Raw genomic sequence first — 19,678 nt, 5'->3', positions numbered from 1 at the left:
TCCAGCACTCAGGTCCGTAGTACAACTCAACCAATCCTGTGATCAGTGCCGGTCCAGAAAAGTTCGATGCATAAGTATATTTTTCACCTGAGTGTGCAAACACCTCTTTAAGTTGTGACGGCAGTACGCAGGCTAAACCAACCCCCTAATTCTCGATAGTTTCCGAGACACCAAGAAATGCAGGACAATCGTCCACATGTGTTCATTGTGTTGTATGTGCTCGCGACTCTTTATTGATACCATGTCAAAGCCACTGATAGTATGAGCTCGCATAGAACCGCAGAGAGTCTTGTCAATTCAGTCCCATGAAGCGGAGATTTATTCGCAAATCTACTACGCGTACATAGCATTCCTTGGGGAAAGTACGGTACATACCTAGGTATTTAACTGATCTCCGTGTTAGAACAAACTCCGAGTCCTCTGGCTCAACCGGCGCTTCCAAACGTTGATGACCTCCCTATCGATCGTATTTTACGAGCGGGGCCGCAAAGAATCTATCCATTGGACCTATCCGACTTGGACTCTACCGTAATTAAAGTATGCCAGCAACTTAACTCCCCGTGGATGAATTACTAAACATCAATCTATAAAGGCCAGCAATGAGCGAAGTACTACTCTGAAAGCGACCCGACCATGAGACCACCTGACCTGACAAAGATAAAGCAAACAGCTCTAGTATCTCATTCTTCTCCGCTCAACGCATCAGTTCACTGGCAGACCGCCTAGGCTCACGTATACTGACGGAGCTTGTTCAAGACTTAGAGGATATTCTTGTATCACGAGTCTGCTCTCATACAGAGTCTTCGCTCGAATTGAGCTTCCAGCCACCTCTGCATAGGTCGAGCCCAGATCGGGACCAAGCCGACCAGTACATTGATGACAGGTCTAATACCAAGTAAACCACACGGGGCTCATCACTGATATTTACAGCTTACTTCCGCAATACCCACCAGCTTTACCCTTTCATTGACAGACAAGATTTCACTTCGCACACTGTTGAATGCCAGCGCAGCGGGATATCAAATTGTGCCAAAGCATGCTCAGCACTATACTATACCGTTCTTGCCATTGGCAGTCAGTACTGTGGTGGTGGAAGTTTTAAACCAGGATCGGGGATAACGTGGAGCTTGTTCCAGTCAAGTCTTGGTTTCCTTCCGGACCTCCTGATCCCTCCGTATTCATTAGAGAAGACCCAGGTGATTAAAGGTCCATCTTTCGCTTTCAAACACTGAGCTAATGACTTTCAAGGCCTTGATAGCGATGGTGAGAGCCCCAGACCTTGGTTAACCATTTCGACAAAGCTAATGTTCAGCCGACAGTCTATCTTTGCCATGAATCCGTACTGCCTCTATCTAGACCAAAATCTGATATCCGAGGCCGCTAGAATGGTTACAAACTCAAATACCACAAATCTTCGAATTTAAAAGAATCTCACTTGAGAGCATTTTGGACAATATATCATCTGGAAAAGATCGCCTCCTTCTCCGATGACAACAGCTCTGTGCGTCGCATTCTACATATAGCATATTTCCGAGAAGAAATGTTTTTTTGAAGTTTTTAACACAATTCCTCAAATAGATTTTTGCAGATGATGACATTACATCTGGAATTCCCGCTGTGCCAGAAGGATTGATGATACGAGATTATGATTGGTTTTCGTCGGCCATTCAGCTTGCAAGATTGACATCAATTACCTACACCACCCTTTTTACGACAGGTTTTTCCTCCAGGCCAGAAATCGACCGCCTGACTTCTGTACAGGATGTAAGACGCAGATTGGAAGAATGGCGTTTATCTGTACCGATGGTATTTCGCCCCAAAGAGCCATTTCGAGCGAGCGAGCTTGAGACGCCAACAAGAAGAATGATCGCGATAGAGACACACTACCTATATTACCATATCGTGTTCGGTGTGGAGCGTGTGTCTCTTCTCATTGATTCCGATGGCAATCCCCGAAGCGGAGGTGGCAAATGTGAATTGATAAACGCAGCGCGTAGTGTCATTGATCTACTGCGCTGGGTTGATATCAGTCCTCATATGCCAGTTTTGTGAGTATCCTCGCTATCTTGAAAATTTCACCCAATGACAATCGCAACTTGAAATCCTAATATCTAGGTCAGCATTATAGGGATCATGCCGTTATCTGCAGTATTTATTATTTTTGATTTTGTGATTCATAATCCCGGCCACAAGGAGACCCCTCACAATATAAATCTTCTTGATACAGCTGCGGAGTTCTTTGGCCAGATTGACTACGCCTCTCAAGAAGTGCTCCCAGGAGATGTCATATCACGTTTTACTGGGATCGCCCGGGAATACGTCGTCAACCTTTCGAGTGAAATTACTGCAATCACGGTTCCAAACTCACAAATGCATCAGGGAATTCAGCCTATATGGGATTATGCACCTGATATAGATTTCAGTAACATGAACTCGGACGTCAGTTAAATTTCTTCCATCGACTGATACCTTGGCTAACAAATAGTATACAGCTTTCCTTGATAAACGCCCGGCCAGAACAAACAGATTCCGATTTAGCCCTACCACCGTCGACTTTCATGGACAGTGAAATGTTGAATTATCTCGTATCAGGCGAGAGTGATACTATGGAAAATCAGATGCAGGACCTCAGATCTGTTTTTGGCTCCGTTTTTCCTGACCTAGGAGGTTTTGTATAGTCATATGCCCAACGATTGGATCTCAAATTCCGTGGACGGATATGTATCTAGTAGCTCGGAAGAAAGATTCACTCGATTCTAAATACAATTGCAATGCTCTCATGAGCTGAAATTGCATCAAAGCGCATTTTTTTAAATCAGATTACACCATTGAGACTGTCCTGATGCTGGCCGCTTTCATTGAAAGAAGACTGTGCCACATTATGGTAGTTACTAGCCCGTCCAGTGCGGATGTTAATTCATAGTACATTGAAGCCCATAGAAATTGAATCGTGTTAAAAAAATACGTGACTGCCAGTGCCTCTCCTCTTTGACCTTCTGAAATCCTCCTAGTATACATACTGCCCAGATTATTAGCATCCTTGGAACTGGCGACGTCTTGTGACAAGGGGATTTCCTGTATATGTTGTGCTTACATGGAAATATTTGTTTTCTAAGTATTGAGATGAACAGATTAGGTATGTATCATTCTTTCGCAACGATTCCATCGACACAGAGAAACGCATATGCTGCCAGCATAAAGCTAACAAGAACCGAAGGGATGATTATCGATTGCTCGCATGTTTCCGAGGACTGCGCAAAACAAATTCTATCTTTAACACGTGCGCCATTAATGTTCTCGCATTCCAATGCTAAATCAGTCTTCGACTGCGCACGTAACGTCCCAGATGAGGTGATTGACTTAGTGCGCTTTAATAACGGAATTATCATGGTGACATTTGTGCCTGAGCATGTGACGACCAGACGATCTGAAGCAACGATGGACATGGTCCTCAATCATCTCTTCTATATCGCGGGCCAGATTGGCTGGGATCACGTTGGCCTTGGATCTGATTTTGACGGAATTGAATGTGTAATACCGGGATTGGAGGATGTGAAATACTACCCGCGATTGCTCCAGTCCATTCTTGACTGTGGCGCGACGGAAGAACAGTTGGCTAAAGTTGCTGGGGAAAATATTTTGAGGGTATGGAGGGGCGTTGAGGAAGTTCGCGATCAAATGAAAACTGAAGGCGTGCAGCCTGTTGAGGATGTCTGGGAGGATCGAACTTAGTGGCGATATGATAGATATTATCAGATGCCTGATCCAGATCCTGAAGATAAATTGGGATTGGACTAGTACGGAGTTCCACCTCCGAAGGAAGGTCTTTACCTCAAAGAATAGTTTAAATTACTCGCGAGATAAACAACAGTATTTCCACAAAATAAATTTCCTGACTTCAGGTTCATGGCTGTTTGCCCGCCATGCGCGCCATTGAAGCAATCTCTTCACCAGGCTTGCTATAATCCACAAACCCAAACTTAGCATAAAGCGGCGCACCCTCTTTACTAGCATCAACATAAGCCAAAACACCTTGAGAATCCGCAAGCTCACAACCCCATCCAACGAGCATAGACCCAGCACCACGACGCTGATAATCCGGATGTGTTGCAACAGTATCCAGGTCTGACACATCGTTACCGTAAGCGGGTGAATTTGGGAATGTCATCCCCCGAAGCCGCAGGTAGTAGGTGGGGGAAACTTACAAAAATGCTTCTTCTCACCCATAACACGCATTCTATTCTCCTCTTCCTTGCGGAAAAACTCATCGCACAGAGACGCGGACATTTCCTCGTGCCAAGGTGGATAGCGACCACCGCGCTCTTCGGGCATGGAGGTATCCCATTTTGCGTAGGCGGCGATACGGGGTCTGCCTTGTTGATCTGTTGATATAGGGTCGATTACTTTGATGTATTTTTGGAAGGGTTTGTGGGTGAGGTCGTGGCGGTTTGCGTCTGTTAGCCATTGGCGGACCGCGGGCGTGTCGGGGAAAACGCGGCGGAGTTCTGGGTCCGTGAAGGCTGCGAACCATAGCTCAGTAAGAGCAGGCGTATCCTCAAGTGTCAGAGGCTCTAATTGTAAGGGTACTGGGGTCGTCATCTTTGTACTAGTACTATGTGTTCTGTTGATGTTTTGGGTGAAAGTGGGGTGTAGTACACAGGCCAGGAACAGTGCGGGGAAGTCGGTGTATGGCACTCAATAACTACTAGGCGTACGGCAGCCGATGGCCGCCATGTTGCAAATAATTATGGAATTATAGGGTGTACTGTATACATACGAGTAGATCTACTCAGTAGCCATCATAATCAGTTTTGTATACAAAAAGTAGCGCTCAACGGCTATCATCTACTCGCTTTTTGTATACGGTAAATTAGTACACGGTGGTTATTACCCGCTTACTATTTGAATATAACCCTTAGAAACAGTAGTGCTTGGTAGCTACTAGGTAGCTACTAAGCTAGCTTTTTGTATACAAAAGATCAGCGCTCAGCACCTATCACCTGCTTACCTTTTGTATACAGGAAGTATTAGTTATACTGTAACTGTATCGCTTATTCATGAGCATCCTTTTGAGCACGACCGCACTTGTAAATAAAAGAGTAAACGTAATCACCTAGGCGAAGTGAGCGGTAGGGTGAATTAATTATTGCAACATGGCGGCTATCGGCTGCCGTATACTAGGCGTAACCGATGTTCTACTGGTGGTATTGGGGGCAATTCTCGAAGGCAGGAAAAGACACCACCTGTAACATATACATCCCAAAATTACTACTAGTAGTATTTCATAAATAGATTTAGACCTATCTGCTACCTACACTACCTTTAATATCTTCTTTGATTAACTCTATCCTTCATATGTACTTACTTCCAAAGTTATTTAGTCGATATATACTATTGTTTCTACTATCTGAAGACTTTCAATGGTAAGGTACCATTTGAAGACGACTCGGACGACGACACGTGTGCGACCTAAGCGGCCCCTCGATACATGTTCTTCTTACTGTTCAATGTTTTCAAAGTTTCCCCTAGACATTTTCTGCAAGCAGCCCTGTCTAACAATTAAATCACCAATGGACTTATTTAAATACAGTTATCTAGTTGGTATAGAGATAACATATACTCAATTATTCCAAGGTTACCAGTGTTTCGGCTCAGAACTCACTTCCTTAGTAGATTGCTTTTTATTTTCGGTTTTGTAACAATATCTCGAGTCGGATAGAGTTCACGTCTACTAGAATAATAATAAGGCTATTTAGGCACGAATAGAATACTAGCTGCATACTAATAGCGTTATCGGAGACGACAAGCTCGATAATATAGCTTCATAAGCCCCGCTTACAGCTGTTGGTTGGTTCTTTAGCCAGGTAATTAGAACTCAGTCACCACCTGGGCAATAGCACGAAGTGCCTCATGCAATTCAACATCCACGTATACACCTTCATCATCAAACTGCCTTCACTAATGCAAGAAGACGCTTAGGCAATACAGCCTTTCCCCGCCCCCTTTAATCATACCTAAGGCTAATAGCAAGGCATCTTTACGGTGTAGCGCCAAGCATGCAAATGCTGGCATTTGGGGTGGCAGTCTAAGCCACATTACCCCTAGATCTCTTATTCTATTTGCCTTCCCCGCAATGTATGTTCATAATTTAAATAGATGAAAAGAATACTGTCAGCCATATACAAAATGCCAAGGATGATATGACTAACATATAACCAATAGGGCGCATCACTTGCAGGAGGGAGAGAAATGCAGAGAGACCTGGCGATAAATCAAACGAATCAGCTGGTATGACTGCCAATATGAGTCGGTGCGTTGTGAAGATCACAATGAAAGGAGTATCCTAGAATCGGTGTGACATGGGGGTGGGCTGCCTGATGTCAAAATAGACCCCAAGCGCCAAGCGCCAAGCACAAGGGAAGGCCTTGCAATGTGATGATGATCCGGAATTCACCTTGGTGAGATTTGCTGTATCATTACTGAATATAGTGCTTTGCTGCGATCGTGGGGTCTACAACCTTTTATCCGCGGACTCCTATTGCACACTGCAAAGCCATCAATTCTATAGTGGGCCTTGCAGATTAAGCTGCTCATCCATAGCACTCTCAATCAAATTATTCGTGTTCGACACCTATATAAAGGCCAACAAGATCCTTTTTCAATAGGACCATCATCAGTGAATCAGCAATCACACATCTTCTCCGTTAATCTTCTTTCACCAACCAAACCAGGAAAACAAGAGAAAGGCCCGCCAGAGCCTCCCAATTGGAATATCCCTATTTCATATCCCTCAACCCACTATGCGTTCCGTCCTCATCAGCCTTATTGCAGCCTTGACGGCTCCTATTGTGGCTGCTATCCCATATCCTGACATCTCCAACACCGCGAAAGACATCCTGACCCGAAAAGGATCCCAATCCGGATTGATCACGCGTGATGATATACCGAACGAGGAGAAGATCGGGTACCTGATTTTCAGCCACGGCTGCTTCGCTGCAGGCAGTGGTTTTCCTCAATGCAGAGACCTGTATACTATGAAATGGGGAAAAGAAGGGGAATACAAGTCTTGCAACGATGACTCTGTGGATTCAGCCTTCGAAGAATACTGCAGTATCAAGGGTTCAGATGAGGTTAAAGTCGATACTCCTATGGGGGAAGGCATTTTTCAGCCAGACGCAGATCACTGCGGGAAGGGAGGGGGTCCAGAGGGCTTTATACTAACGGCCTTGAACGATATTTCCTCGAGCGGGTACGAGTGTGTGAAGGACGACCATCAGTTCTCGGAGAATTGTGGATTTACATGGGCCAGCGACTCGGAAATGAAATGCACCTATAAAGGTCAGCTTTGAGCATGGACGCTTCTAGCTCCACATGTTTGGGTTTCTTTTGCTTTTCTTCTCCTTTCTTTCATTTTGTAATTGATTTTTTTTTCAATTTATTTTACTGTTGAAATTCATAAATTCCCGTAACAAGTGTCAGAGCGTGATTGAAAGGAGACGTGGATGCGACGAGGTAGGACCTTGAACCTCAGTTTTAGCCTGGCCTTCTACTCAACTCGGTAGTAGAGCGGGAACGATAGCGATTTTGGATGTAGGTAGTATAGATAGCTTCTAGGGTAGTTAGGAAAAAATACACCCTAATACTATTGGAATCTCCATTGGACCGGTTGCGCCTATTGAGCGTCGTAGCCAGTGGCCGATGTGGTGCGGTGCGAGTCCCGATCGGCCCATCGATGCCGATGATCCCGACACCCCGAGGCCATTGACAGGATGGTCCCGTCATGGGGAAAAGAATCAATGAATGAGATACTCCTAGCAATGTGCACATTTCGGCGAGGGTAATTGGTACCAATCCCTATTGCATCTCTAAAGTAAACCCAAAGGCTTCCAATTAACAATATTTACTCCGTATTGGCGCTGAACTACCGAGATTATTGACCAAGTCGACGCTTGAAGAACTGTTCAAGAAAGCAGAAAAAAGATGAAAAAGAACAAGTGGAGCATGCAATGAATGCACTGAATGCAGAAGTACCCCGCAGAAAAAAGAACCCCCCCGCAGAAATGAGGTGACTCCCTCTGCCACAAATGGCCACTCTATTGATAAGCCGCCACCTCCCTTTGATCGTCCTGGGCGCGGGTCGCACGTTCTGTTTCACTAGCCTCGTTGAGGGTTTGAGTCTGGGTCTTGGCCTTTTGCGCCGCCAGTTTCGACCCTAATTTGCCCTTGTTACCTGAAGATGCGGTCTCGGCCCGTTTCTATAACCCCACAGCGATTAGCATTAGCGCGATCTCATCCCCGCGTTGTAGATCGCCGCGCAACCCATGGTAGCTGGGGGCTCGACATTTCGCGAGACAGATGTGCGTGCAGCTTCGGAATCACTCACCTGGGCAGCAATTGCGGCATTGGATCGGGCTTCATCACTATCGCCTTGGGCTCCGGCGCTGTCGCCTAATGTTCGACCTGGGCTATTCTTCCAATTGGCCTTTGCGGGGACGGAGGCTCGTGGGGCGGCAGATTGATTGGAGGGATTTGTTCCGACGACGCGGCCGGGACTGGAGAAGGCTTCGGGGTCGTTGGAAGCACGCGAGCAAATGTTCCCCATTGTTGTGGACGGAGGTGCGGAGTTGAATGAAGTTGCGGGGAAGGGAGAATGGAGAATGGAGAATGGAGAAGGGAGAAGGGGGGAAACAAGTGTGTGGTCAGGTGATGGTGGTGATGATGTGATGGAGGAAAGAGCGCATGAGAGTGAGGTTGCAATGCGCCTTCCCCTTTGGAGTAGAGTGATCTGATTGAAGTTGGGAAGGAGCGAGTTACTCGTATACAACCTTCCTAAGGTTAGGAAGGGGTGGAGGAAGGCGGAAGGGAGATCCGCGGTAAGGCGGGGCACGTGGGATGAGTCAGCAGTATCTAAAGTTATCGATAAGAAAGTTTATGCCTCAGGCAGAAACAAGAGTTCCAGGGCAGCCACAGTTTATATAGTACAGGAGAGAAATTATCTCCAATAACAGACACAGCTATGGTAAAATACCCTTTTCTACAGTCGCCTCACCCATGCGACTCATTTTACACCCACATTTTCCCAATTCCCACTAGGACCACTACTATTGTATCCACCGGGAGATTGCCTCAGATCGCGGGGAGAAATGCTGAGTCATCCGGCCAGGAGGGTCTTTTTTCACCCCCGGGACTTCCACGAGGTTATCGGAATGTTGGCTGGTCCTTTCTCCCTCACCAATTTCCTTCTGCGCAACACTACATCCTACGTCCTCCGCGGCCAACACTATACACCTCCACCATGAATGCGATCGGACCTGGTTGACCGCTTGTCAACACGCGCACTGCCATTCGCCAACTGCCGACTTACTACGATGACGCCTAACCCCCAAGGTCCTCACTCACCCATTGTCCCAAGGTCCTCATATCCTCACGAGAAGTCGCAGAGGCTGCTTTCCCTCTCCCCGCCTCCCCTGAATTTCGATTTCCATTTCTCCTACTGGTTTCAATCTCGCCTATTCTTCTTTTTTTCACTCCTACAAGGTCCTCGTTTTTGGACCCGGGAATCTTGTGCTGCACGACGATCTCGCCAATTTCTCCGATTGCCTTGCTGATCCTCGACCAACCGAGTCGATTCGCTGCCCACGGCGCATGACACAACCGTGAGACGAGCTGCATATCCAGTGGACGGCCACATATGAGCGCATACTCTGATCTCATTTCTGGACCTGAGATACATTGAAGGGTGGATGCTACTGTGGCCTTGCGATCTCCCGGTTACGTGATTCAACGGCTATCAACCGGATATCGTACCCTAACTACGGAGTGTACCTGGTTCCACGATAATTCCACTAGCCGGTCGCACACCCTCCAGACTTTCTTTCTGGCCGTGTCTGCTGGTTTCCCTTTCTCTTTACCCCTTGATTTTCCCCTCCTGGCGGTACCTGATCCTCCGGTGACACCGGTTTTTGGCCTTACCCGTCTCACCATCCTTTCCCTTATCCCATCTGCCCCTCCAGACGTGGCCCGCGCACACCATGTCGAATCAACCCCAAGACGGAGATTTCTGCCTCGAGTGTCACTGGGAAGGCTTTCATATCGATGGGAAAGCCTCCGGTGATAGCTCGGGCTCCCATTCACAGTCCCAGTGGGAGTGTTCGCAGCCTGAACTCCACACCGCGCTTGCCAACAACAAGTCGTCTAACAATGATTGTTGTGAGGCCGAGGATTGCGCGCTAGACTGTGGGTCAGGATGTGAAGGCCTCGCAGACTGCGACGCTTCGACCGTCTGCTCTGTTGCTCAATGTGACGAGACTCATTGTGAGAACACAGACCCTGCCTGCTTTGAAGACCACTGCTGCGACGACACGAACGATCAGGATTGTGCCTTTGACTCCTTTTTCGGGCTAAATACCCCTTTGTCCCTGGACACATCCGGTCTGCTACCGCCAACCGCTCCTGTCATGGCCCCTAGCCTCGTCGATGACCAGGGCAAGTCGCTAGACCCTACCCTCCCCGGTGCCATCGATCCCTGCTATCACCAAGACTTTCTTCATTCCTACCAGAGTCATGCGAGCCATTGCGAACAGAATGTAGCCAGCCATTTTGAATGCGATGACTTCCAGAGGGACCTGCAGGGCATGTTCACACATCAACCATTTCCTCAGCAGACTGAAGTCAACCCCCAGGATGTCTTCCAGATGCTTGGGATGTGTCCAGATTACACTGTCTGCCACGACCATGTTTCCCCTCCCCAGCCCAGCGCCAGTGAACCTGAGAAGCCCGCGCAGGAAGAGATACCTCTCGGACTCAATTGTTTCCACCCCGAGCACCACCATGTCCATGGCTCTTCCCATGGTTCCTTCAAAAACCCCAATGATTTGAATCTCCATATCCCACGAGGACCTCTTCGCAACCACCATCGGTGCAGAGTTCATCATCACCACTCCCACCCATACTCACCGTACTCCCGCCACTCCCGGTCGAGCATCAGTTCGCACTTCATGTCAAGCCCTGGGGAGACCCCGCCACCGCTGGACGGAGGCATTTCATCGGTTTTGACGACACCCGACTTCTCCGCCGAGGACAGCGACTTTCATACATGCAAATGGGTTGTCAGTATCAATGGGATCAAGGCACCATGCGGGATCACTTTCACAGATTCAGGTGCTCTGCAGGATCATCTTGTTTCGACACATATGAACACTGTTGATGGCGCCAAGGGCAATGGGTATTACTGTTGCTGGGAAGGATGCCATCGCCCGGACGAGCCATTCTCTCAAAAGTCAAAGCTTCAGGGTCACTTCTTGACGCATAGCAACTGTGAGGCACCTTTACTTGTTATTCCATCACTTGTACCCACTGACAAATCATCTTCTATAGATAAAAACTTCAGATGTTCTGTCTGCGGCAAGTCTTTCGCTCGACAGGCAACTCTAGATCGCCATGAGCGTAGTCACCGCGGTGACAAACCGTATAGGTGCAAGGATTGTGGGAAGACATTTACCGATAGCAGTGAACTCAGTATGTCCTGTTCCTTTCGCCTCTCATGTACCAAGCTGACCTCTTCAAGAAACACACTCCCGAACCCATAGTGGTGAAAAGCCGTTCCAATGCACGTTTCCAGGGTGTAACTTCACGACTGGCGACGTAAGTATTCCAAGATTACCCCAATTGTCGCATATTACTAACCGGCCAATAGTCATCAAACATGTCTAGTCATAGGTTGACACATGGTGAACGAAAACACAAGTGCCTTTACCCGGGATGTACTAAGAGCTTTACTCGACCAGGTATTTATCATCTCAATCTACTCAGAAGAACTGCCCTAACTCCTATGTCCATGAATAGATCAATTGAAGCGCCATCAAAGAACAACACACAAAACCGAGACCTCGTCGCTTCTTTCACCGAGTCCTGAACACTTCGCTCTTACACCTTTCGGTGTCATCTAACGAATACGAAAACCTGAAACCTCCACAATGATACCCATCGAATAGTAGCATGCATGACTGGCATACTCTTACGACTATGGAAATCGCGCTGCGCGTGAAAAGGCGTATATCATGGCTTTCTGGGATGGGGGAGTTGAGTCGCGGGAACACGCCACTCTGAAATAGCAGTGTGTTCCTTCTCATCTCTGGGCCCCGGGTGGTCTGGCGTTATTTGATATTGTGAGAATACTTCACGACATCCAGACTCCGCTTTATCTGGATTATTTCTATGAGAGGGATTATTCATCCCGGTTATTTCTTTTATTTTTATTTTTCACGTGCCGTCCTTACCGCTGCGCGTTATGTACTGGATTCAACTGCAGTGATGATATTGGCAATGATGATATTGGCAATGATGAAATGTTAATAATGGTCTTGATACCACGGTCGAAGGCTGAATCTTGTTCACCTTAAACAATCGCAAGATTCATCTCAGACATGCAATAAAGATACCTATACACGAGTACCTCCCGATACTAATAATACACCATAGTAATATGTTCCCCTCCATAGTAATAGCCCTCCCCGTAGCATCAAATCGGCATATCTCAACCTCAATCTCACCCCGTAATAGCGTACACTAGGGCCAGAGTCACTCACAGTCACACCCGGCACCACCGAGCTAGACTAGAAACCAAACCACAAGACCCTACTCATCATGAGCCCTCTCCTCAAGAATCTCAACGGCATTCTTCAACTCCCTAACCCTCTGCCCAACCCTCCTCCTAACCTCCCCCCTAACCTCCTCACTAAGCCCCGCCGGATCAAAATTCGTCTCGACAACACCGGCCTCACCCTCGGCAGCAGCACCACCGTCCCCATCAGCGTGTGTCTTGGCAACCTTGGCCCCGGTATAAAGTTCATAAACGGTAACGAGTTGATTCAGCGCGTCGCGGGCAGACTCCCGATCTGAGGCGGCGTAGATTGTTGAGCCGTCTGTGGAATCGGTTGCAATTTCGAACTCGTCTTTGGCGATTTCGTACAGGTCTTGGAGTTCTTCGATTAGATTGTCTGCTGTTGGTGTTGGTGTGCTTGTGCTTGTGGCGTATTTTCTGAGTTGGGATGCTGAGGCTGAGGTCCAGGCTGAGGTTGGGGGTGTTGTCATGCGAGCGCGGAGATTTAGCAAAGGCACGGCAACGGTACGAGCCTGAGCCTGAGTTTTTGTCCCTGCTGAGGCATTCCCGGTCAAGTTTCTAGATTGATTGGCGATTGAAACGCGTGGCACTGAGATTATGCTTGTATTTGTGCTTGTGCTTGTTCGCGGCGGGTTCTTTCGGATGCTGCGAAGTCGGAGCGAGCGTGTTCCGGTACGGAGGCTGGGTGATGACATTTTGACGCTTGAGATATTTGCAATTGAAGAAATTTTGGCGTGTAATGGATAACTTCCCGATTTGATTGATGCTTTTTGTACTGGAGTGAGAATGAGTGTAAGTTGATTAGTTCCAACAGGGAGAGCTCGTATGACTGGCGACGCACCTTATCTGAGATGACGTATGGGTATCACGTGCTGATAAGAGGCCGTTGGGTTCCAGGTGGGCTGACCTTTCTTGCCCTAAGAGGACAGGAATAGTGCTATTAGTGAATTGGGACGAGTGGAATGGAAGGATGGTAGGGCGAATCGATATTCTGCGTGTCGTCGGGTATGTTTGATGGGAGTTGCAAAAATGTGACTTCATGCAACGAACTCGAGTGTTGAAGGATTTAGCCCGGACCCAAGATTGGAGAAGCTTACCACGAAGTACTAATACCCTGAGGCTCTTTTAAAGGAGTGCCAATTTAGGTTTACATTGCATGATCACATCGCCGGGAAATCATTGATCATACGATTACTTTGGTTGGTCCGACCGCAAATTCTTCGAGTTCTTTGACGGATTGGCCCCCATATTATGAACTGGCAACTTTCAAAATGCTACTAGTATCGTGGTAATTGTTATTGAGCCTCCAAACTACCCTCGCAGTCACGAGCAAAGAAATACGATTCATTAGATATTTTCCAGTAGGGCCAATTAGCACTCATGGAACTTGAATCGACGGAAATACCAAACGAAATTGAAGAAGAACACGCACGGAATTTCCACTCGAACCGAAAGCCATATGGGATACTCAAGGCCCAGTCCCAGTCCCACGCCCATGCCCACGCCCAGCCCCAGCCCCAGCCCCAGTCCCAGTCCCAGTCCCAGTCCCAGTCCCAGTCCCAGTCCCAGTCCCAGTCCCAGTCCCAGTCCCACGTCCACGCCCAGCCCAAGTCCCAGCAGCAGCCGCAGCAGCAGGATTAGGGTAAGGAGGTATCGGGGGAGGTATATAGCCTCCGGCTGTAGCTCTACCTCTCCCTGTACCTGGCATTGGTATCATCAAGACTTCTTTCGGGGCATCCATAAGCTCTGCTGCTTGTGCAGCAGTTCCGGCTGCTGTACCTGCAACGGGTACTCCGATTCCTGGTAATGGTGCGATCAGTCGGTTCGGCCACGTTGGTGTTGTTACTGTATAGTACTTTTCACAATTGGCTGGCTGGAATCCATCGGCCCCTGTAGGTATCTCTGAGCTGCCGCCGGGTACAGGTAATAGACCCCAAGGACGTGGGATTGTTCTAGTCTGGTCTCTGTTCGGTAAGAATCGCTTTACACCATCAGCGCTACTGCTGATACACAACCGTGGAGGTATTTCAGGTGCCGTTGCAGTGTAGACCATTTGCCGTAAGTATGGCCCGCACAGCCTTGGCCTGCCTGCTGCCGCTCCTGGATGGACACCAACGGGCCATCGAGACCATTGTGTTACTGCAACCCCATTAACAGCAAGCGCAACTTCTAACACAAAAGTCACTGTTCGAATGTTACCGGATATTGTCGTTGAGATACCGCTATAACAAAATGGGGCTAGTGCTTGGCTAACGTTGATGATATCATCTAAATCGGTTTCATAAAGAGATATAATCTGGGCGCCAGTGTCATCAATCATATCTATATTGACACCGGTATCAAAAGTCGATCCCGGGGTTCGAAATTGGAGAGTGACCTGCGGTATTGACACGATAAATTAGTAGATTTCCTACAGTAGGAGTCTAAAGCTTGACACATACCGGATAGTAAAAAAAGATGCATTGGATTGGACCCCATTGTAAACGCTTCTTTGAGGCCAGTTGCGAATTGCCCACATGACCCTGGTGTATCATGCTAATAGAGTCAATGAGAATCTGTAGGAGATATACAAATATCAAATATTAAATGCGAAGAATGCTTTACCAATTCTAGCCAAAATCCATTATCGCCATCGTTTTTTGAACTTAACTCCAAAAGTTCCTTAACGTTAAACGGTTTGGGGCCCGCAATCATAACTCCCTTTGACCAATATGTCGCTGTGCCATCCTCCCATTCATAGTCACCCGAGCGATATAGGTCCATGATTTTATGGATATTAGGAAGTGAATTATACTTGTCGCTATTCTTGATTGACAATATATCCTTCTTGACCGCCTCTAATCGCTTCAAACGCACGATGACCTGCATACTGAGCCCATCATTCTCACTCTTGACTAGACTTTTCATCTCGTCTTTCATTTTCTCGCATCTCTTGAGCTTATTTTCCCATATTTGAGGCAAAATATTATCCCGAATGCGATTTTTGCACCGTTGAGTCATTGCATCCAAATCACTGTTCAGTCATTAGCAAAATAAACTCGAATCGGACTCTAGAGATATTTACTATTCATCTATATCATCGTCATTTGGATTCCAACCCGCGGGTGCATTTTCACGCCTGTCTATCCGAGCCCCAGAGGTATTTAGAAGCTCTAGCGGCGGTATAGGATCACCAGTCTTCCGTCTCTTGTCTGGTGGCAGCTCTTCGCCTTCGAGCCTTCCGAATCGTCGACGCACGGACTCCTTATGCTCTCCCCACCTTTCTTTAAAATCCCCAATTATCTCCCCTGTGCGTCCACGCTTGAAGATCTTGGACATATTTGGTGTCTAGATAAATATCTGTGTTCGTTTCTGTCAGAAGAACAAATCTAACCTTTTTGTGCTGAACAGTAGTGTAACAGTGGGGGCATAGAAAAAAGCATACTCAAAAATCAAAAGTCGGGAAGGACCCTCAGGCTCAGTATAAGTCCGAGGGTTCCTCAAAGAAATACCATCATCTGAGTGGGAAGGTCCCGAGCGAATAAATCCTCTGGATACTAATTTAGTCGATGATACTACTAGCGGGTCGAGAAATGAAAGAATTCTTTCAAAAGATTTAATAGCAAAACCCGAAGCTAAGATTCTGTTGAAAGAAATTCTGCTCGACTTTCGAACCACCCTTTGAAGATCAAAGGGAGCACTCATGTGAGCAGTTCAGTGAGCGAGCCAGTCCAAATTTTCTATTGGTGGGTGTCAAAAGATTTGTTATCCTGAAAGAGAGCCTTCGAATAATTTTACACTCGATGGAGTATTTTTGCATGATATGCTGGATGGTTTCATTCGAGGCTGATATACTAGTGGCAACAGTACCATACTCCCCACCTTTGGCAAATGTGGTCTTTTGTCTGTTGTTAGGATTGAGATAGGGATGCCTGATGCCTCAGGCATTAACGTTGTCTACCCGTTTACCCGCGCTTCCTCCCATTAGTTAGTAGCCTAGTTCTGCATCTCATTATGAAACCACACTTCATGCCCCTGAGCTTATGACCGTCCTATTGGCATCACCTGCGACCTCATTTCCCCAGATCTCAGCATTCCTTACATTATTGTGGAACTCTGTCATTTTTCCTGCAGGCTGCAGCCAATCATTACCCTTAGTCAATTTAAATATAGCTCGGAGAGTGACTCGCCAAATTGTCGTGTTTTCAATGACAAAATGCTTGAAGCTTTGATTGGTACAGCATACGAACTACCAAAATAGGACTACACCCGCATAATTGCCAGCGAGTGGCTTAATACGCAGTGCTTACCTATAGTTAGCTTTCTTCGAGGTCAATACGGAAGGATCCGCGGCCCAGATGTTCCTCTGGGGCCAAATTGTGGATATACTGTTCAGCCTCCGGACTGTTTTGGGTAGGTAGTGCGATTGTTGCGGAAATCAACAAGAGAAAGCAACATTGTAGAATGTCTATATAAAGGTTTGCTGTGCCAGCAATGCAGACAGTATGATCTCCTTTCCCCCATCACAAGCCTCGGCTTCAGGAATAAGCCACAATGAAGCTGATTTTCCCTTTTACTCTTTATAGCCTTTTAGGTGTGGTCCTAGCCTCGCCTTCGGTCAAAATCGAGGCTGGTACTCTCCAAGGCGGCAAGTGCGGCGATGGAAAAGATGCGGTCTATTACAAAGGAATTCCATTTGCGGAACCACCGATCGGAAACCTACGATTTGAACCGCCCAAAACCTATACCAAGTCGTATTCCAATGGGATATTGAATGCAACTACTAATGCTCCAACTTGCATTCAATTTGGAGATGATATGGTGCCATCTGGAACAAAGTCTGAAGATTGGTATGCAGCTTTGTGAGCGTTGACTATGAATATACTGCTGACAAAATGACGCACATCTGCAGCCTTTACCTGAACATTTGGACTCCCGCTACAGCCACCAAAGACTCAAAGCTACCCGTCAAAGTTTGGGTTTACGGTGGATCAGATAAAAGTGGTGGAATTGGTTACCCATTATATGATGGTTGCAACCTGGCGAATGATGGTTCAATACTTGTTTCAATCAACTACAGACTTGGTCCGCTCGGATTCATGGCACTCAATACTGCGGGAATCTATGGGAACCAAGGAATTCAGGATGTCCTGTTGGGGTTAGAGTGGGTTCAGAAAAGCATTGCGTCCTTTGGTGGTGACCCGGTAAGTCTATTGACTTAAACAGGTCTCCCTAACAAATGGCTTACCCTTATGTAGAAAAAGGTCCTTCTTTTTGGGCAGTCAGCTGGTGCTACAGATGTGTTCACTATTGCTACACTTTCTCAAGCACCTTCACTCTTCAGCAGCGTTATCGCAGAATCGATCGCTCTGCCTTCATTGGTTTCAAACCTCACTCTGCAAAAGACTAGTGCTTCGGTCGCACAGGTTCTCAAGTGCGATATCAATGATGTGAGTTGAATATTTTCCAATTCCGAAATATACACTAACCACTGAATAGAAATCGTGTCTGCAATCCAAATCTATCGAGGACATTCAACATGCAGTGACATCCGATCCTTTTATGTACAAGGGACTTGGTACACTAAATGGCACAAGTGTTCCTAACGGCAAAACACCTAAGTTCTGGCCTTATGTTGATGGTACTATCATCAAAGAGAATCCTCTCAGTCGTGGAGCACAGGTTCCCGCAATCATTGGATATAGTAAGCACTTCCATTGGCATCAAAGCATAAAAGAAACTGCTAATCATATTTTATTTGAATCAAGACCAACAAGAGGGAATGATGGATACCCTTACCAAGTATAACTCTGCCGCGGCTGTCAAAGCTCTTAATGCAACTGATTACAAGACATTCCTCCAAGGGAACTTTGGCTCTGCTTCTCAGATAATCGAGAAGTATTATCCATTGTCTGCATTCATCGCTGCTGCGGGGTCAACCGAATTTGGAGTACTCGAAGCTATAGCGACAGTTCTGACCGACTCTGAATTCAAATGCGCAGGATATCAGAGCGCCAGGAGTTCCGCCCGCAATAATGTGCCGGTATGGGTGTACGAATTTACCCACAATTCGACTTGCGCATGGTTACCGACAATGCCCTCAGCATTTCTCAAATATTTTGGCGCTGCTCACACTGCCGAAATTCCCTATGTCTTCGGCAACCTGAATTTTGATTTCCCCGCCGATAACACTACTTGCAATGGGACGAAGGCCGAATGGGATCTAAGCAAGAAGATGATGAGTTTGTGGACTGCAATGGCAGAAAATGCCAAACCGGCAATTGAAGGTGTCAAGTGGCCTGAATTCGAAATTACAAAAAATGGATCTCAAACGCCCGGACTGATATTCGATAACTCAACTTCGTCTGGTTATATTGATTTTCAAGTCTGCAAATTGTGGGATCAGATTGGTAACACGATAAATCTGAGCAATGCGACAAGCAGTGGCACCCCCCTCAGCAGCAGCAGTAGCAGCAGTACTAAGCACACTGCATCGCCGACCAGCGGAATTGCAACTGCACCTAGCCAAACCGGAAATTCGGTCATTTTGGAAGTGCCTGTGGTGTTGTTAGCTATACTTGCCTGTTTCAACTTAGTGATTTGAGAGAATATGACGGATTTGCAGAATGCTAATGCAATGAGAATGGCGCGGGCAGCAGGACAGTTTTAATAATTTCAATAAAGAGATACCGCTATATAAGAGTATGAAGTGGCAATAGTCAAGCTTAACAACTACAAAAAGACTGAAAGAGCCTTGGGGAAGAAAACATCAATAGCATTCAGGGGCTATCCCTTTGTCGATCCTTTTGCAAACAATCGATCAAAGGGTAAATTGAACCAGTGGCAATTCGCGCGCTGTTTCTTCACCTTATCGGACTCTCGGCTTCCAGCTGTTAGAAGCAACAATGTTCTAAACATTTTTCAAAGTCAACCACACAGTGGGTCTATTTCGAGGATATCATGGTGCTGATCGACTGATCGATCTAGATTCCTATGACGCAACCATACATACATCTAACTGGCCCCAAGACTCATTATCGAAGTGAGCTTGAGAGAGAAAAAAAAGACAAAGAAACA

The 19,678-nt window shown here is 46.8% G+C and overlaps 8 protein-coding genes across 8 annotated transcripts; 4 read left to right on the top strand and 4 right to left on the bottom strand.

Moving 5' to 3' along the window:
• Positions 1 to 3,291: 3,291 nt before the first annotated feature.
• Positions 3,292 to 3,732, top strand: N7509_012357 (dipeptidase; the record flags this gene model as incomplete). Its single annotated transcript, XM_056636994.1, has 1 exon — positions 3,292 to 3,732. One exon carries the CDS (start codon positions 3,292 to 3,294, stop codon positions 3,730 to 3,732), a length of 441 nt encoding a protein of 146 aa, XP_056483024.1.
• A 172-nt stretch (positions 3,733 to 3,904) lies between these two features.
• On the bottom strand, positions 3,905 to 4,599 carry N7509_012356 (GNAT family N-acetyltransferase; the record flags this gene model as incomplete). The annotated part of the gene is made up of 2 exons (XM_056636993.1): positions 3,905 to 4,125; positions 4,206 to 4,599. The coding sequence occupies 2 exons, from the start codon at positions 4,597 to 4,599 to the stop codon at positions 3,905 to 3,907; spliced, it is 615 nt and encodes a 204-aa protein (XP_056483023.1).
• Positions 4,600 to 6,800: 2,201 nt separating this feature from the next.
• On the top strand, positions 6,801 to 7,349 carry N7509_012355 (uncharacterized protein; the record flags this gene model as incomplete). The annotated part of the gene is made up of 1 exon (XM_056636992.1): positions 6,801 to 7,349. The coding sequence occupies one exon, from the start codon at positions 6,801 to 6,803 to the stop codon at positions 7,347 to 7,349; it is 549 nt and encodes a 182-aa protein (XP_056483022.1).
• A 744-nt stretch (positions 7,350 to 8,093) lies between these two features.
• On the bottom strand, positions 8,094 to 8,602 carry N7509_012354 (uncharacterized protein; the record flags this gene model as incomplete). The annotated part of the gene is made up of 2 exons (XM_056636991.1): positions 8,094 to 8,255; positions 8,384 to 8,602. The coding sequence occupies 2 exons, from the start codon at positions 8,600 to 8,602 to the stop codon at positions 8,094 to 8,096; spliced, it is 381 nt and encodes a 126-aa protein (XP_056483021.1).
• Positions 8,603 to 10,031: 1,429 nt separating this feature from the next.
• N7509_012353 (C2H2-type zinc finger protein) lies at positions 10,032 to 11,948 on the top strand (the record flags this gene model as incomplete). Its single annotated transcript, XM_056636990.1, has 5 exons — positions 10,032 to 11,316; positions 11,377 to 11,517; positions 11,567 to 11,643; positions 11,696 to 11,786; positions 11,845 to 11,948. 5 exons carry the CDS (start codon positions 10,032 to 10,034, stop codon positions 11,946 to 11,948), a joined length of 1,698 nt encoding a protein of 565 aa, XP_056483020.1.
• A 688-nt stretch (positions 11,949 to 12,636) lies between these two features.
• N7509_012352 (uncharacterized protein) lies at positions 12,637 to 13,317 on the bottom strand (the record flags this gene model as incomplete). Its single annotated transcript, XM_056636989.1, has 1 exon — positions 12,637 to 13,317. One exon carries the CDS (start codon positions 13,315 to 13,317, stop codon positions 12,637 to 12,639), a length of 681 nt encoding a protein of 226 aa, XP_056483019.1.
• A 773-nt stretch (positions 13,318 to 14,090) lies between these two features.
• Positions 14,091 to 15,940, bottom strand: N7509_012351 (uncharacterized protein; the record flags this gene model as incomplete). Its single annotated transcript, XM_056636988.1, has 4 exons — positions 14,091 to 14,999; positions 15,064 to 15,177; positions 15,227 to 15,635; positions 15,687 to 15,940. 4 exons carry the CDS (start codon positions 15,938 to 15,940, stop codon positions 14,091 to 14,093), a joined length of 1,686 nt encoding a protein of 561 aa, XP_056483018.1.
• Positions 15,941 to 17,155: 1,215 nt separating this feature from the next.
• On the top strand, positions 17,156 to 19,205 carry N7509_012350 (carboxylesterase/lipase family protein; the record flags this gene model as incomplete). Its single annotated transcript, XM_056636987.1, has 5 exons — positions 17,156 to 17,451; positions 17,514 to 17,805; positions 17,860 to 18,051; positions 18,101 to 18,305; positions 18,370 to 19,205. 5 exons carry the CDS (start codon positions 17,156 to 17,158, stop codon positions 19,203 to 19,205), a joined length of 1,821 nt encoding a protein of 606 aa, XP_056483017.1.
• Positions 19,206 to 19,678: the final 473 nt, after the last annotated feature.

This window comes from Penicillium cosmopolitanum, assembly GCF_028827165.1.
Source record: "Penicillium cosmopolitanum strain IBT 29677 chromosome Unknown utg000011l:1.0-3548175.0:1.0-3550911.0, whole genome shotgun sequence".
NCBI lineage: Eukaryota > Fungi > Ascomycota > Eurotiomycetes > Eurotiales > Aspergillaceae > Penicillium > Penicillium cosmopolitanum.
The sequence above is the reverse complement of the archived record's forward strand: the minus strand, read 5'-3'. Positions and strand labels throughout refer to the sequence as shown.